Raw genomic sequence first — 17360 nt, 5'->3', positions numbered from 1 at the left:
TTTATGGTGTTGTAAATTAGCTAAATTAGCCTCCCCTGCATAAAGTGGTACCTAAATTTCCTACTTGACAGATGCAGCTGTCTTTCGGGCTACATAGGTCAACAGCAAGTAGACTATTAATGATCAGGAGCTCACTCCGACCCAGGCTGGCTTCAAACTCATGACCTCTTGATCAGTAGTGATTTAATACAGCTGGCTACTAACTAGCTGTGCCATGATCTAGTCCAACCTTTCCCAAATGACGCAGATCTAGATTACTCATATGTACAAAAAAAAGTTCTTCCAGAGCAATATAATCAGTCCTCCACATTTGCAGGTTTGACCTTTTTGAATGTGATCATTTGAGGATTTGATTTAAATTTTCTCACTAGAAATCTCTACAGTCTTCAGAGTGACTCCATGGTCAGCTTCGACCAGAACTGCTCTTACAAGAGAACCAGTAGAATAATGTTTCTTAGTGCTGGATTTGAAACAGCAATGATGATGATGATGATGATGATGATGATGATGATGATGATGATGTTTCTTAGTGCTGGGTTTGAAACAGCAATACTACTACTACTACTAATAATAATAATAATAATAATAATAATAACAACAACAACAACAATAACAACAACAACTACTACTACTACTTTATTCTTATATCCCGCCATCATCTCCCCGAAGGGACTGTGGGCAGCTTACAAAGTGCCTAAAAACAAACATAAAAATGAAGCAGAATATAAAGTACAATGAGATAAAACACATATGCACATTCAGACTCAGTAAAACTAAGGACATCAACCAGCAACATACTTTCAAATTCTTATTTGGTCATGGATTCACTGGGAACAGATTTAAAAGGTGGCTGTTTTCTTGTAGGAGTAAGAAAGTGGCAATTTTGGTGGAGTGGGGAGCAAAAGGGATGAGCTGGAGCAGAAGGAGTGGATGGAGGCATTGAACTTGCTGGAACAGGTTGAAAAGGTGGCTGAATTTTCTTGGATGTAAAGAGGTGGTACTTTTAGTTGGGTTGGAGATACTCCCACATGAGTATGTTTTTCCCAGAGGTTATTCCACTAAAAGTTTATCTTTTGCCCAACTATTGTATATTTCATCTGCCAGCACTCCAACCACTTGTTCCTTTTCTTTGCCCACCATTTGCAGGTAACACCACTGCTTCCATCTCAGGCATGTGGTGCAGAGTTTCCAAAAAAGAAGCATGTATTCATTTTAATTTCAGCCACTTTTTTAAGGTGGTGATCATATAGTTTACCTCAATTGATAGCTTTGTCAGAAAGTCATTTATACAAACGTGGTTGAATCCAGAGGTTAATCCAAACCACAACTGAACTGTTAGTTCTCTTTATAATGACAATTACACAATCCAACAAAATCTAACTTTTTGTAATCATCAGAAATGAGAGTAGCACAGTTTAAATCAATTTTTATGCTGATTTTAAAAATGTCTTTTTTATCACATCAATTTTTTTAATATGATGAATGGTGCATTATAGTGGACTACTGTAAAGTCTGCACATTTCACATCATATTCGTGTAACACAAGCCAACAAGTATTTTCCATCAGATATAATTTTAGATCATTCTTATAGAGTTTTTCACACGGAATGCAGATCTGTGTTTATTTTTTCTCTATTACAATGAAGCTAATTGAATAATTAGATTCTATTGATATCGGTGTGTAAATGCATTAATTATTTGATTTGCCTCATTGCAGAAACTACATTGTTGTTCATTCGTTCAGTTGTCTCCGACTCTTCGTGACCTCATGGACCACCTCACGCCAGAGCTCCCTGTTGGCCGTCACCACCCCCAGCTCCTTCAAGGTCAGTCCAGTCATTTCAAGGATGCCATCCATCCATCTTGCCCCTGGTCGGCCCCTCTTCCTTTTACTTTCCACTTTCACCAGCATAATTGTCTTCTCTACATATGATAGAGAAAAACCTAAACACAGATCTTCATTCAGTGTGAAAAACTCTATAAGAATGACTGAAAATTATATCTGATGAAAAATCCTTGTCGGCTTGAGTTATTTGTCTCTGAAGTAGTGACTGCTACTCCTCTGCAGAAAGGACATTTTTGGTCTGTTGACTCTTAGTTGTTAACTCCAATTTTATAACATTTAAGACTACAGAATAAGAAACGATCGAACACATGGAGGAAATTAAGGGCAACTGTGAAGGAGAGGAAATGAAGTTCAAGCTGTTTGCTACACCGCTAGATAAGTTAATGAAAGCACAGAAAAAGGCAGACAGGTTTGCTGAAGAAAAAGAGGTAACATTTCCCTTTTCATGTGCACAGTGATACAAGCTGACGGGTTCAACGATGTAGAAGCGTTAGAATAAGAGTTGCTTTTAACATTTGCTCAGGTTTCCCTCAAGGAATGGGAGGGATGATACGAGTGGTTTCTAAATCTTTAAGAGGGATCAAGATTTGGAATCAAAATGTCCAATCGGCCACGAGACTCAGTGGGTTGTTGTGAGATCAAGATGAAGGAAGGAATAACAGCTGCGAATTTGTGGAAGACAGAGGGGGGTCAAGCACAATGTCCATGCAAGGCATATCCGTGATTGTGTAAATGCTGCAGGAGAACAGCATCATGCAATGATGCCCTGAGTTGGGAAAGAAAAATACACACTTTCCTCCGGCCTCAAATGTTTTATGTGTTGTTGAGGGTTTTCATGGCCGGAATCACTGGGTTACTGTGTGTTTTCTGGGCTGTATGACCATGTTCCAGAAGCATTCTCTCCTAACGTTTTGCCCACATCTATGGCAGGCATCTTCAGAGGTTGGGAGGTCTTCTGGAACATGGCCAGAAAACTCACAGCAACCCACTCACATGTTTTATTTTTCACAACAAATCTAATTTGTATGTTATCTTTTTCTTTTCCCCAGGCACAAAATGCCTGCAAAGAACTAATCCAATGTATTGCTCTCACTCGAATTATCTATGGAAATGGGCACTGGCGGTTGGGGCAAGCATTTGCCAACCTTGCTCACGGCTATCTTGTGCTCCAAGGTAAAGCATCCACAGGTTGTTCTAAACAAAATACGGAAAAAGAGATACAATTTGATCCTGACATCAGTTGTAACTTCTGAAGAGAAAGCCAAATAAAGGCAATTAAGGCCAAGAGGAATTACGGAAATTGGGACCCCTTGTTCACATGTGTGGCATAGAAGCAAAATAAATGAATGCATTAATAAGGAAGCAAGTACAAAAGACAGTGACAGAAAATTACATGTGAGGATGTTTTCAATTACTGCAGACTAATCAAATGCATTTTCCTTACTTACTCAAGTAGCATAAAACACTGATGAGATCCAATGTGGTTTCCACACTGCACAAGAATAACAATTTTATTCCACTTTATATACCATGGCTTTTTCCTAATGATCTGTAGAATTGGTAGTTTAGGAAGATATTAAGTATTCTCCAATCCCTGAACACTATAGCCCCTTTCAATTTCCTCAGCAAAACTACAACTCCCAGGATTCCGTTGCACCCAGCCAGAACAAGTTAAAGTGATTTCAAAATGTTATAATGGTGTAATGTGGATATACCCAAAGTCTTAATTTATTATTTGCTTTATTTTTATCCCACTCATCTCCCAATACTGAGACTCAAAAAGGCTGGCATGACACAAAATAATTAAAACTGGGCAAATGCATTAAAATGTGAAACTAAAATAAAAACAGTACAATTACATCTTGCATGTCATGAACATAAAACATTAAAATTCATTTTAAATGACACAAAGTACTTAATCACACTGGAGAATGAATCCACTTTAAATCTGGTTTCTGCCACCTGCAGAATTCTGGGGTTTGTAGTTTAGGGAGGAGCCTTTAACAACCTCCCTAAACTATAAACCCCACAATTCTGCAGGTGGCAGAAACCAGATTTAAAGTGGATTCATTCTCCAGTGTGATGAGGTTCTTACAAAGTATTGATGAGCATTTTTCCTACTGCACTGGGCCTTGGAGCAATTGTATCAAGGAAACAGTTGAAATATAGCTTACCCTGGAGCAATTCTAGTTGTATTCCCTTGTCTTAGAAAAGCATGACTGATACTTAGGCGATCCCTCGTTGGACGAGTAAGATGGTCTTCCATCATGGGTTTCCTTGTGGGTCCGCATGTGGCTGTGGAGCCCTATTCTTGCTCTGCATCTTCTTCCGCAGTGAGGGCATTGGTTTCCAGGTGGAAGGCGGTCCCGGTCGGGGTTGGCTTGACGCGCCTTCCTCCTGGCACGTTTCTCTCTTTCACCCTCCACTCGTGCCTCCTCGAATTCTGCAGCACTGCTGGTCACAGCTGACCTCCAGCTGGAGCGCTCAAGGGCCAGGGCCTCCCAGTTCTCAGTGTCTATGCCAGAGTTTTTAAGGTTGGCTTTGAGCCCATCTTTAAATCTCTTTTCCTGTCCACCAACATTCCGTTTTCCGTTCTTGAGTTCGGAGTAGAGCAACTGCTTTGGGAGACGGTGGTCAGGCATCCGGACAACGTGGCCTGTCCAGCGGAGTTGATGTTGGAGGACCATCGCTTCAATGCTGGTGGTCTTTGCTTCCTCCAGCACGCTGACGTTTGTCCGCTTGTCTTCCCAGGAGATTTGCAGGATTTTCCGGAGGCAGCGCTGATGGAATCGTTCCAGGAGCTGCATGTGACGTCTGTAGACAGTCCATGTCTCACAGGCATATAGCAGGGTTGGGAGGACAATAGCTTTATAGACAAGCATCTTAGTATCCCTACGGATGTCCCGGTCCTCAAACACTCTCTGCTTCATTCGGGAAAATGCTGCACTTGCAGAGCTCAGGCGGTGTTGTATTTCGGCGTCGATGTTGACTTTGGTGGAGAGGTGGCTGCCAAGGTAGCGGAAATGGTCGACATTTTCTAATGTTACACCATTAAGCTGTATCTCTGGCATTGGAGAGGGGACGGCTGGTGACTGCTGGAACAGCACTTTGGTGCATGACTGATACCTCTCTATGATTAGAATGGAATCAGAGATGTAAAAATTCATTCTTAGGTCTCACATAGCAATAATTTGTTTGTATTTTTTAGGGTTTGCTTTCACTCTCTGCCTGTCTCATCCTCTGTGGCATGTTGTAATGCAGCTTCACTTGGAAACAAGCTGAGTTTGGGTAGGGAATGTTGGGAATTGTAACACCGAGTGATTTCAGGCAAGTCACTCTCTCTCAGCCTCTGGGGAAGGCAAAGGCAAACCCACTCTGAACAAACCTTGCCAAGAAAACCCACTGATGGATTGCCATAACTCAGAAACAACTTGGAGGCACACAAAGTGCAAAAGAGCAACTTTACCTAGCTCGAAGAGTTATGGGAAACATATTTTAGGGTCCAGTTTGTAAATGGAATAAAGCTGCCACCTACTGGCCATTTCATAATTCCATTATTACAGAAGGGATAGTTGTGTGTCACAAAAAAAAACCAGCAAAAACATACAGCACGTTAAGAAAAGCTTTCCCCGCATGTTAGTTTCTCATGGGTGATAACTCCCATAATTTCCAGTGACAAAGCAAGCAGAGAATGGAAATGCTGATAGATTTCCTGATGCACAGTAAATTTGTGAGTCCTCAGAACACGAATATGCAAAATGAGGACTCTGAGATGTTGCTGAACTACAATTTTCAGCATTCCTTGTCAATGGATAAGGTGTCTGGAGCTGATAGGAATTACAGCCCAACTCTTTTAGTGAGAACTTCTTTTTGTCCATACCTTACTTTAGGGTCATCATTGCTGTTATCACAATGACACAGAGAGCTTTCAGCCTGAGGATTTTGTCCTCCTGTCACCCTGCTCAGTTATCAATTTGCTTTAGAGCAGCTAATCAATACTTTTGCACTGTATTGGGAACTTTCATTGAGCATTCCCATTAGGAGATGTGATCCAATAATTCAGATAGCATGCAAAACCTCAAATTGAAGCTGCTGGCATTTCATCCAGTTGCTGGATTGTAATAACCAACAAGAAATACCATGGGTAGTTCAACCCAAAGCCCTCACAGCATGAATAACATACATCATAAAGTATAAAATTAAAATACTGAATTTTGAGGAAACTAAAACACATAATTATGGAATCACTAAAATGCAGTTTAGAAAATTGTACAGCCAATTACAGCATTCACCTCAAAGTTTTTAAAACAATTAAGTTGTAATGGTCTGAGCATTGGACCATGACTGTGGATATCGGGGCTCTAATTCCCACTTGGCCATAGAAATCCATTGGGTGACTTTGGGCAAATCCCATGCTCTTGGTAGAAGACAAGAGCAAACCCTTTCTGAACAAATCTTGCCAAAACAGTCCCATGGTAAAATCACCTTAAGGTTGCCCATAAGTCTGTAATAACTTGAACAGCAACAAAACAAGCTAACTTGAATAAAAAGCCAAAATGGTGAGCACAAGTAGGTATCATTTGGGAGAGAATGCCACAATTATGAGGCCACTACTACTAAGTCTCCAATTTTACAGCTGACTTACCTAATTGATTCAGATGACCCATGAGCCAAATAATTAATGCCCAAAATATTTTATATCTTTGAAAGTCTAAGCTCTTTGAGGCTTACATTTTTTTTAAATTCAACCAGCAAAACAGATTTTAAGGATACCTTTCTTCTAAGATGATTAATATTGCCCATCAAGGTCTTGTTTCAGCTCCCAGGCCCCTCCTGAACTCCCATCCCAATCCAGATTCAAAATTAATATCTGTGCCATCATAAGTCTTCAGGGATGAGACTGGCCAATCCAAATTAGAAGGGACTTGGTGCAGCCTCCCAAGGCCCAGAGGCAGGCCTGTAGCCAGAATTTCGTTTCGGGGGGGGGGGTGAATTTTTTTCAGGGGGGGTTTCGGGGGAGGGCTGAGTTTCGGGGGGGGGCTGAGTCTGAGTGAAAGAGGGTCTAGCCTAGCAAACCTTTTGTATCATTACCCCAATACCCCCATGCATATGGGATATATTGAGTATGGTGATCAGATCATGATATGAATAAACATAACAGTTTAAATAATGCACCAGTAAGGCCTTTTCGCGAACCACCATGAGAATTTCGGGGGGGGGGGCTGAAGCCCCTCAAGCCCCCCCCCCTCCCGGCTAAATGCCTGCCCAGAGGTATATGAAAATGGACAGTGGTTGTTCTTGGACCATTTGCAAAATCTCAACTGTAGTTTACAATAACATGACTAAGCCTTTTGAATAGAGATAGAAGTGTATTCTAGTTTGGCCGATGTTTAAAGCAGTGATTCTCAACCTGTGGGTCCCCGGATGTTTTGGCCTTCAACTTCCAGAAATCCTAACAGCTGGTGAACTGGCTGGGATTTCTGGGAGTTGTAGGCCAAAACACCTGGGGACCCATAGGTTGAGAACCAATGTTTTAAGGTAATCTTGTTGATTTGTCCAGGTCTCCCTATTCAAGCTATGAAACATGCAGACTCAGCCAAATATATTATTTTCATGGAGAAGGGAGCTCCTCCAGCTTCTACAGAAGAAAGAGGAGAAATCTTGAGCACTCTCCTCACCATCTACTATACCTTGGGTGAAGCAAACCTGATGCAGAAAAAATATCCTTGCAGTATTTATTATTTCATTTATTTATTTACAGTATTTATATACCACCTTTCTCACTCCTGGGGTGGTGGTGGTGGTGGTGGGGAGACACAAAGCGGAATGAGGTTGTACACATAGATTTGAGAAACTTGTGCCGAGCTTTGAAACTCATCATGTCGATCTCTGAGAATGATTATTTGGGTCTACCATTCAAAGTTACTTGTGGGGGTAAGATGTTTTTATAACTTCCTTGGAGTTCCTCTGGTCTAGATCATGATCACTCTTTTTTGTATACACTTGCACTTGATTTTTTTTTAAAAAAAAATAGCTACTTTTAAAAGTTTCCTTGACTTTTCCACTGGAAAAAAATCCTACTGCAATCTGAAGAAGGCAGAAAAGGTTATGGAAGAATTACAAGGACCATATTGGACAGAGACAGTTAAACTTAAAGTATCTGAGAGAGAACTTATGATGGCATTGGGCAGGTAAGGAAGAGATCAACAGCCTGATCCTGAGCTGGCAAAGAAAAGCTCAGCTGCATATTGAAAGAACAACTATATCTGGAGTAAGCACCATTAAACCCAGTGGGACTTAGTTCTGCTAGATATGAATGTCCTATTAATGAACTCCTAGCGCAGATATTTCAAGATGTTAGTGTCACGTCCATTTCATATTTTTGTACTTGAGATCATAGGCATCGTGAACCATTGGAGAAATTCCCATATCTAAAGTAAGCCTCTGGTACGTGACATTCTTGTTTTATGTAGTTTCATTTGATTTCTAATAACAAGTTGTCACATTCAAATACTTATTCCTATTTGCCAATCCCAACAGCTATTTGGCATGGGGAGATGAAACATATTATTTCATGTGAATTTCCAGGCAGATATACTTGTTGTCAGTTTATTGGAAACTTTCCACAGTCGTTTATATTTTTAATATATGTTCCTGGTGAGGATATTTACTGAACTTTCTCATTCCAAAATGAAAAACCTGTATTAGTCAGGCTGAGGGAGAGTGACCAGTTCAAGGTCACTGAGTTTGAAACTACGTTGTATGAGCAATGCATTTCAATGCAGCTAAACTGCATTATGAGTCTAAAAAAGATAAAAGTTTCCCCTTGACATTAAGTCTATTCATGTCTGACTCAGAGGGTGGTGCTCATCTCCATTTCTAAGCTGAAGAGCTGGCATTGTCCATAGACACCTCCAAGATCATGAGGCCAGCATGACTGCGTGGAGAGCAGTTACCTTCCACCAGAGTGGCTCCTATTGATCTACTCACATTTGCATGTTTTTCAACTGCTAGGTTGGCAGAAGCTTGGGCTAACAGCGGGAGTTTACCCCACTCCCTGGATTTGAACTGCCAACCTTTCGGTCAGCAAGTTCAGCAGCTCTGTGCTTTAACCAGCTGCGACACCAGGGGGGCCTATATGAGTCTAGACACTAATTATATAATTTATTTATTTTATTTAATTCGTACATTTCTATCCTGCCCTTCTCCCCACAAGGGGACTCAGAGCGGCCTCACATAGGCATCAACGATGCTTACAACATATACATCAAAGAATACAATAAAACAGTAAAACAATAAAATCGTCTTAAAACATCAAACACATCAGCCAATGCATTCATTTACCAGATAATATTAAAATGCCAATAAAATCAAACTGAGAAATCCAGTGTCATAACCCAAATTCCTTTCCTATTATCACTATCTTCTAATCAAACACCTGGCCTGAGAGCCAAGTCTTCAGTTGTCTTCTAAAGGACAGGAGGGAGGTGGCCATCTGATGTCCTTAGGGAGGGAGTTCCACAGACGGGGGGCCACTGCCAAGAAGGCCCTGTCTCTCGTTCCCACCAACCGCATTTGCGAGAGTGGTGGGATTGAGAGCAGGGCCTCTCCTGACAGATATGTTCGAACAAGTCGTTTGGGCCAGACAGTTTCAAGCTGCATCTTATGGCAGTGTATATGGAGCCTCTGTGGGGAATAGAGTCTGGATTGCCCAAATTCCAAACCAATACTCTTAACAACAATACTCTAACAACTGTTTTCCCATTGTTACAAATAAGAGTGTTATATGCTGTGATTGTCTTTCATAGTCCAAGCAAGCAGCATTAGATGCAGAATCAAATGAAATTTCTAGTATATGTGTTTCATGTTTTCAAAAGCAACTATTTAGAAGTTGCTTGAAAAATCATCACACAGTTTTTCTTTCTAGGGCAAGTTTACAGCGTAAGAAGTTAGAATTGGCTGCTAGGTACTTTGAGAGGACAATTGAAACTACAATATCAGCTGGAGGAGAGATGTCACCAGAACTGATAGATATTTATCAGGAAATGGCTAAAACTAAACAAAAACAGAAAAACCACGAAGAAGCCATCATGTACTTATTAAAGGTAGGGAACTTTATAAAATATAAGCATTAGATAGAAATTTATGATTGACCTAAGTATTTTATTAATGCTGCAATCCTTGTCTGAGAGAGAGTGACTGCCTAAAGCAGTGCTTCTTAACCTATGGGCCGCAGACCACCAGTGGGCCGTGAGGACGAAAATCTGGTCCGCAAGCCTCCTTCCTCTTATTTATTTTATCTTATTTCCACTCCTTTCACATTGCCTGCCACTTCTTCCCTGTCACTGACCATGGCATATGTTTTGTATCAGAAACTAGAGCTGATGTGGTTTATCCAATGCAATTTTCTGAATCAGCACCCCAAACTGAATCTAAAGTTGACCAAAAATAGATTCGTAACCCTTTTGGTACTCATGTTGGAGAGTGGTCCCTGGTCAAAATGGTCCCTGGTCAAGTGGTCCCTGGTCAAAAAAAGGTTGGGAACCACTGGTCTAAAGTCACCTAGTGAGTTTCACATCTCAGCAACAGCTTGAGATTTGTTCTGCCAATTGTCAATCCTGTATGGTAACTGCTAAACTGTTCTATCAACTCAGTTTATTGTTTGAAACCAGCAGGTATTTTTTTATAGCGATAACATATAAAAGTGCATTGCAACAATTACAACCAAGAACTTTATCCTTCAAAGGGGGCAGGGGGAAGCATACGGTTTTGTCTTTAAAGAAGATGAAGAATTTACTCACCCCATCACACAGGATTACCTCCTCCTCTTTCTAGCTCAAGTACTTCAAGCATACCAGTACAGCATTTAAAACAGGCATACGTTTTGAAACACCATTTTCCATGGAATCGTTCCACTTAAACCCCTGATCTGCTCTTCTAAAACGCACCTCAAAAGCTAGGTAGCCACAACAATCCAAGGTGTTCTGCTGTTGAGCTGAAAGAGGATTCCTAATACCAGCCAGTCACAGTGCAACACATAATTGTAGGAACCCCTGAAAACTCCTACTGCAATTGTTTGTTATGCTGTGGCTTTGATGCAGGAGGGATCTGAATGTCTCGTTTTCAGCACCCTTTGGTTCGCGTGGCTACCTGACTTTTATGGTGGGATCATGGGGGTGGTGCCACTATCATAAATGTGAACATGGGCTGCCAGATATTTCAGGGAACAAATAAAAAATATGAATCAAGACAGTAACACTACAAAACTATGTATTGTAGTGCCAATGTCAATTTCTTCTTGATAGGCCTATTCGGTTTCAACAGCTATGGGCAACAAATTCAGCACACAAGTGGCATCAATAGCTTTGTTGCTGGCTAAGGCTTATGCTGCGACAGGAGAAGAAAAATATTTTGGTAAGTAAATAGCAAGGCATAGGAAAAAGTCTTTTTATTTCTTTTCCAAGTGGTCACATGAAATTGGATTGTTTTGTTTTACTGTGGAGTCTGGCTGGTGATGCAGCGGGTTAAACCACTGAGCTGCTGAACTTGATGACCAAAAGGTTGGCAGTTCAAATCTGAGGAGCAGGGTGAGTTCCCACTGTTAGGGCCAGCTTCTGCCAACTTAGCAGTTAAAAAACATGCAAATGTGAGTAGATCAATAGGTACCAGTTCTGCGGGAAGGTAACGGCGCTCCAGTCATGCTGACCACATGACCTTGGAGGTGTCTATGGACAACACCGGCTCTTTGGCTTAGAAATTGAGATGAGCACAACCCTCCAGGGTTGGACACAACTAGACTTAATGTCGAGGGAAACCTTTACCTTTTACTGGCTCCTATCTATCTCCACATGACTTTAGAATGAACTTTGCCAGATACTGATATGAAAAGACATCATGAATTGGCTAAGTATGCTCCTTTCTCACTAAATAATTGGATAGTATACTGCCTCCATGCCTTACCTTATGTCTTGGGTTTTATCTTGGTTTTTCCGAGGCCCAAAACAAGCTCCCCAACTATCTTCATTTGGCAGGAATAGTCCAATTAATACTCTGATATCCCCACTTTTCCAGCTGTTTAAAAATGTCCTGGTTCTTGTTTCCTCATTTGCACACAGCTAACTTCAATTGCTGCGAAATTAGTTCAAAGCGTAAGAGTAATATGAATTCAGTTCAGTTTGCAAGGGGAAAAGAGTCACCTGCCTCCAAGCTTGTATGTTCTTTGTCATTAATCCATTTTGCCATCTTGGCCTCATGCTGGTGTTACTTATTGATTGATTGATTGATTGATTGACTGAATGTATATCCCACTTCTGCCAAAGCGAGATTCATGGAAATAGGAATTCGGACCTACTTAGCCACATATATCCTTGTGTTTCTCTATGAAATATATGAGGGCATACTAGACACCTGTTATTTAGCTTTATGCGAAAGCCTGGGACTTTGGAATTATGGTTCATGTGGTGGATGAAATTTCCCCCTCCTTCCCCCATAAATGCCATGAATGTTAGAAGGAGCTAGATTTTTGCTTTCAACTTTTTAAGAAAAGAGGAAAAATAATGTATCCCATCTCCTTTAATTAAACTTTCAAGTGTACTGTTCTTGAGGGCGGGCAACTGCTCAATACTAAACATATATTGCATTCATATTTTAGAAGCTGCTGAAAAATATTTCACTGAGGGTCTCGCGGCTTATCAAGAGGCACTTGGCACAGACCATTCTCAGACAATTCATGTTGTGGAAGACTACAGCAAATGGTTAGCACGGACGGGAAAAAGAAAGGTAACTACATATTTATTTGGATTATAATCCTGCAGAAGAAGGCAAGGAGGGGATTCACATCCGGCAAGCACTGTTGATCTGCTTGTTTCAATATGATAATTGCCTAGAGCAGTCTTCTTCAACCAGGCACTTTCTGTAGTCTATTTGTTTTGAACTACAAATTCCATCAACTCAGGCCATTGCTTACCATGGAAGCTAATGGAAGCTATAAACCGCCACAACATCTGGAAGACGGCACTTTGGGAAAGACTGTCCTAGGGATTAAGGGTTGCACTTGCAACATTAACAGTGCTATGTAATGCCACCCTGAACTTTTTGTTAAATGAGTTACAAAAAGCCAATTGTGTTTAAAGCAGTTTAAGGGGTTGGTTGAGATTGAAATCATCATGAATGTCATGAGTCAGGTTTGTGGCCACTACGAAGTATGTATACCGGTCCTTAGATGTCTTTAGGGTGCCAAGAAGCACTCCTCGCCATCTCTTGTTGTTCATTCGTTCAGTCGTCGCTGACTCTTCGTGACCTCATGGACCAGCCCACGCCAGAGCTCCCTGTCAGCCGTCACCACCCCCAGCTCCTTCAAGATCAGTCCAGTCACTTCAAGGATGCCATCCATCCATCTTGCCCTTGGTCGGCCCCTCTTCCTTTTGCCTTCCACTTTCCCCAGCATAATTATCTTCTCTAAGCTTTGCTGTCTCCTCATGATGTGGCCAAAGTACTTCAACTTTGTCTTTAGTATCCTTCCCTCCAGTGAGCAGCCGGGCTTTATTTCCTGGAGGATGGACTGGTTGGATCTTCTCGCAGTCCAAGGCACTCTCAGAACTTTCCTCCAACACCACAGCTCAAAAGCATCTATCTTCCTTCGCTCAGCCTTCCCTAAGGTCCAGCTCTCACATCCGTAGGTTACTACAGGGAATACCATGGCTTTGACTATGCGGATCTTTGTTGCCAGTCTGATGTCTCTACTCTTTACTATTTTATCGAGATTGGACATTGTTCTCCTCCCAAGAAGTAAGCGTCTTCTGATTTCCTGGCCACAGTCTGCATCCCTATTCCCCCTTAAAATGTAGCATTTTTATCTTATTGGTGAGGCATGAGCAAATCAGAGAAAAATATAAAGCAGCCACTGTCAGTTAAAATAAAGTTTGACTAGTTTTGAATGCAGATCTAATATTAAATGATTCAGTATCCTGTGGTATAAACTTCCCATGTCTTTGCAGTCTATACCCGATCTTTACAAAACCTAAGAAAGAGATAATTACAAAACTGAATGTGTTACCTATAAGACCCAACAGTATATAACAGCAATGCTGGATTTTATAACTCCTCTCCCATACATTTGCCTTGATTATCTACTAAATGAGAATTTAAACAGGAATCACTTACATCAATGCTCTTTGATCATTTTTTCATTTCTTTCTTTTCCCAGCTAGCCTATGACTTACTCAAAGAGTCTTTTAGATCTCAGAAAGATCCCTGCAGTGATTTTCATGAAAATGCAACTGAGAGATTGTACATTATGGGATGCATCTGTTTGGCAGAGGAGAAAATAACAAAAGCTTATCGACTGCTCAGTAAGGTCATTATCATGTTTTCCTGCGAAGCCTTTATCAAATAAATGCTGCATATGCTTCATAAGAGGTATGTAGCATGCTTTCTTAGTAGGTAGGTAGGTATGTAGTAGACTTATTCATTCAGTGACTTCCCCAACACTTTGAACTGGTTTGGTGTGTTGAGAGGGGTTGCTGTTGGATTGCAATTTCCATTATCTCCAGTTCGCATGGTGGATAATCAAAACTGGTGGGAATTGTCATGTAATAACATCTGGGGACCCGAACAATACCATTGGACAATACTGGACAATACCATTATAGTTAGCCTTCTGTATCCAGGGATTCTCCATCCATGGATTCAGTGGCCCATTAAAGGCAAACATAAGGCTGATGTGGCACTCATTAAGATCGTTTATTTTTTTAATTTATTTCGGACATTTGTATCCTGTCCTAACTCAACCTCTGCAGAGGAACTCAGGGTGGCTAACAAACCAGCACCCCATGGTGTCCACAACCAAGAACAGAAATATACAATTTAAAAAACAACATAGCAATAAAACAGTATAAAACAGTGTAAAAGAGTATAAAAACAATCAAACAGTCAACAGTTGCTGGTTTAAGTCATTGTCCAAGTAGCAGTCAGTCAGTTCCATAAAAGCCGTCACGTCAGGGTTTAACTACTATAAAGCATCCAAATGCAGACCTGTGACAAGAAAAGCTGGAAATGTCCCTTTTTTGGACTAATTTCTAGAATCTTATAGCTAGAGTTGTTGTTTGATTTGGGGTATTGTGGTTCTGGAAACTCGTCCATGGTCTATGAATCAGTTTGTGAACAACCACCTCACCTTGGTTAAGAAAGGGAATTACAAGATCAGCTAGTTCAACAGCAGCCTCCTAATCATGATAGATCACAGGCCTGTTATTCAATTTTTCTCTATCTAAACTGATAAAGAAAGTTCATAAACCTATGCAGAGGAATGCACAAAATAACAAATCAGTAATTCAATAATACTGTAATAATATTATCTTTCACTTATCTTCTATGCAGTGTGCGCAGATTCAAATTGCTATTTATGGCTCTCATCATAGAAAAACTAAAAAGATACAAGAGCTACTGGACAGATTGGTGAGGTAAGTATTTATGGCATAGCACTGGATAAGTAAAATCACAGATAAGAGGTTACTTAGGCATGGATCTCACGTGCTTCATAAAGGTGTGCTTGTCAATCAGAAACCTCAGCAAAGATCTTTCTCCAACTATGGAACATTTAACAATTTAACCAGTGATTCTAAGGAAATTTGTTGGGAGAAAATAATCTTTAGTCAAAACCAGTCAGAGCGATTTTGTATGTTTTGGAAGAGTCAACATTTTGATTAGGATCAAAGCTGATACAAATCCCTCTCCAAAATTTAAAAGCATTCAAAGCAAATGTATTCAGATATGTCTTTTGGTGCAAATGGTGAATGTAAAACTACTACATGTTGCATTCTTTGTTGCCCATTGGCACAACAAGACCATTGTGGACAACTGCAAAAAAACAAGCAACCAAAGAATTCTGGATGTGCTGAAAATCATATCATATTATGTGCTGGTCAAATAATATAATATGCATGCATTAATGAATTATTCAATGTTTGAACAGGCTTCTGGTTTCTAGTTGGCATTGCTGGCCAAGGAAAAAATACTGGTAGCCAGATTTTGTTTTGTAGTATTAAAAACTCTAAAATCAGGACAGTAAATAAAGAGCAACACTAAAAAAGCAGAGGAATTCCAGACAATAATCAATTAGATCCAGCTAACACTTCTCAACAACGAATGTCCTCAGGCTGCAACCAGCCTGGCTTTGAAGCTGCAAGGTCTTTGAATGCTAATCAAGGTGGCCAACTACAACATTCACACTTGTCTCAAGCAGACAAGAGTTCTTTCTCCAACCCTGGATATTCCACAGATATAGAAACCCACTTTTCCTAGTTTCCAACAGACCTCACAACATCTGAGGATGCCTGCCATAGATGTGAGCGAAATGTCAGGGGAGAATGATTCTGACACATGGCCATAGAGCCCAGAAAACTCACAGCAACCCAGTGATTCCGGCCATGAAAGCCTTCAACAACCTTATTTATTGTATTTATTTATTTACGGCATTTATATGCCGCCCTTCTCACCCCAAAGGGGACTCAGAGCGGCTTACAAGATATATATTTCATACAATATATTATATTATTAGCATAGTACAATATCAGTATTATATATTATTAAATTGCATTATACCATTATATTGTAATATTATTAGTAATATTACATGTAATGTAAATATATAATTATAATTATAATAATGTATTATTATTACTAGTATTATATTGTATTGCATTATAATATTATAACTATTATATGTATATACAATATACTATATTATATTATTAGTAAAGACAAGATGGAACTGTCTTCTGCTCCCCTCTGTCTTCACTCTGGCCAGAGGAGCAGTTGGTGCCAGAGTGGGGAGGGGCTTCCCAACTGATGATATAAAAATTATTATATTGTTTTAAAAAATAAATTCCAAAATTTGTATAAGTATAAAAAACTCTTTATTTTTTTGCTGCAGGGTCTCTGCTGTACACGAAACGTCTACGCGTTCAAAGCAGAAGAGAAAGGGGACACTAGATTTCCCAATACTAGATTTCTAAGATATTGGAAACCAGGAAAGATATCCTAAACAACAAAAGTAAACATATAGTTTTTTTATATATTTTTAGTCATCTGTGCAATTTTAGTATGAATTCTATTGGACTTCTATTATGCAGTTAGCAAGATGTCCATCAAATGAATTCTATTGGACTACTAGTATACACTTAGCAAGATGCCCATCAAAGAGCAGGGATGTTTTGACATCAATAGCATGGCGCAGCATGTCACTGAGAATTTGCAGGGTTCAGACAGGTGGGGAGAAAAAAGGAATTGGACTGATAACTGGTTGCTGCTTATCATAGGAAACTTTAACTGCTCAATCAATAAATGTTAAGGTATAATAACTGTACGGTCAGTTAATTTTTCATATGTTTAACGAGCGCTGACTGTATTCCATTCTGTAAACTTGCGTACTCTTTTGTATACTTTTTTTCATCATTCCTGGGGGGGGGGGGGGTTGGGGGGTTGTTTTGTTTTCCTCTGGTGTCAGTTTTGTTTT

The 17360-nt window shown here is 40.1% G+C and overlaps 1 protein-coding gene across 1 annotated transcript; it reads left to right on the top strand.

The window, feature by feature from the left end:
- The first annotated feature begins 2142 nt into the window (after window positions 1-2142).
- Window positions 2143-17301, top strand: TTC23L (tetratricopeptide repeat domain 23 like). Its single transcript, XM_060759660.2, has 10 exons — window positions 2143-2274; window positions 2896-3019; window positions 7407-7566; window positions 7912-8037; window positions 9774-9951; window positions 11152-11260; window positions 12498-12625; window positions 14052-14201; window positions 15224-15306; window positions 16779-17301. The coding sequence occupies exons 1-10, from the start codon at window positions 2155-2157 to the stop codon at window positions 16858-16860; spliced, it is 1260 nt and encodes a 419-aa protein (XP_060615643.2). The 5' UTR covers window positions 2143-2154; the 3' UTR covers window positions 16861-17301.
- Window positions 17302-17360: the final 59 nt, after the last annotated feature.

The sequence above is a fragment of the Anolis sagrei genome, chromosome 2 (genome assembly GCF_037176765.1).
Source record: "Anolis sagrei isolate rAnoSag1 chromosome 2, rAnoSag1.mat, whole genome shotgun sequence".
In the NCBI taxonomy this organism is placed as follows: Eukaryota; Metazoa; Chordata; class Lepidosauria; order Squamata; family Dactyloidae; genus Anolis; species Anolis sagrei.
This window is presented reverse-complemented; position numbering and strand designations above follow the sequence as displayed.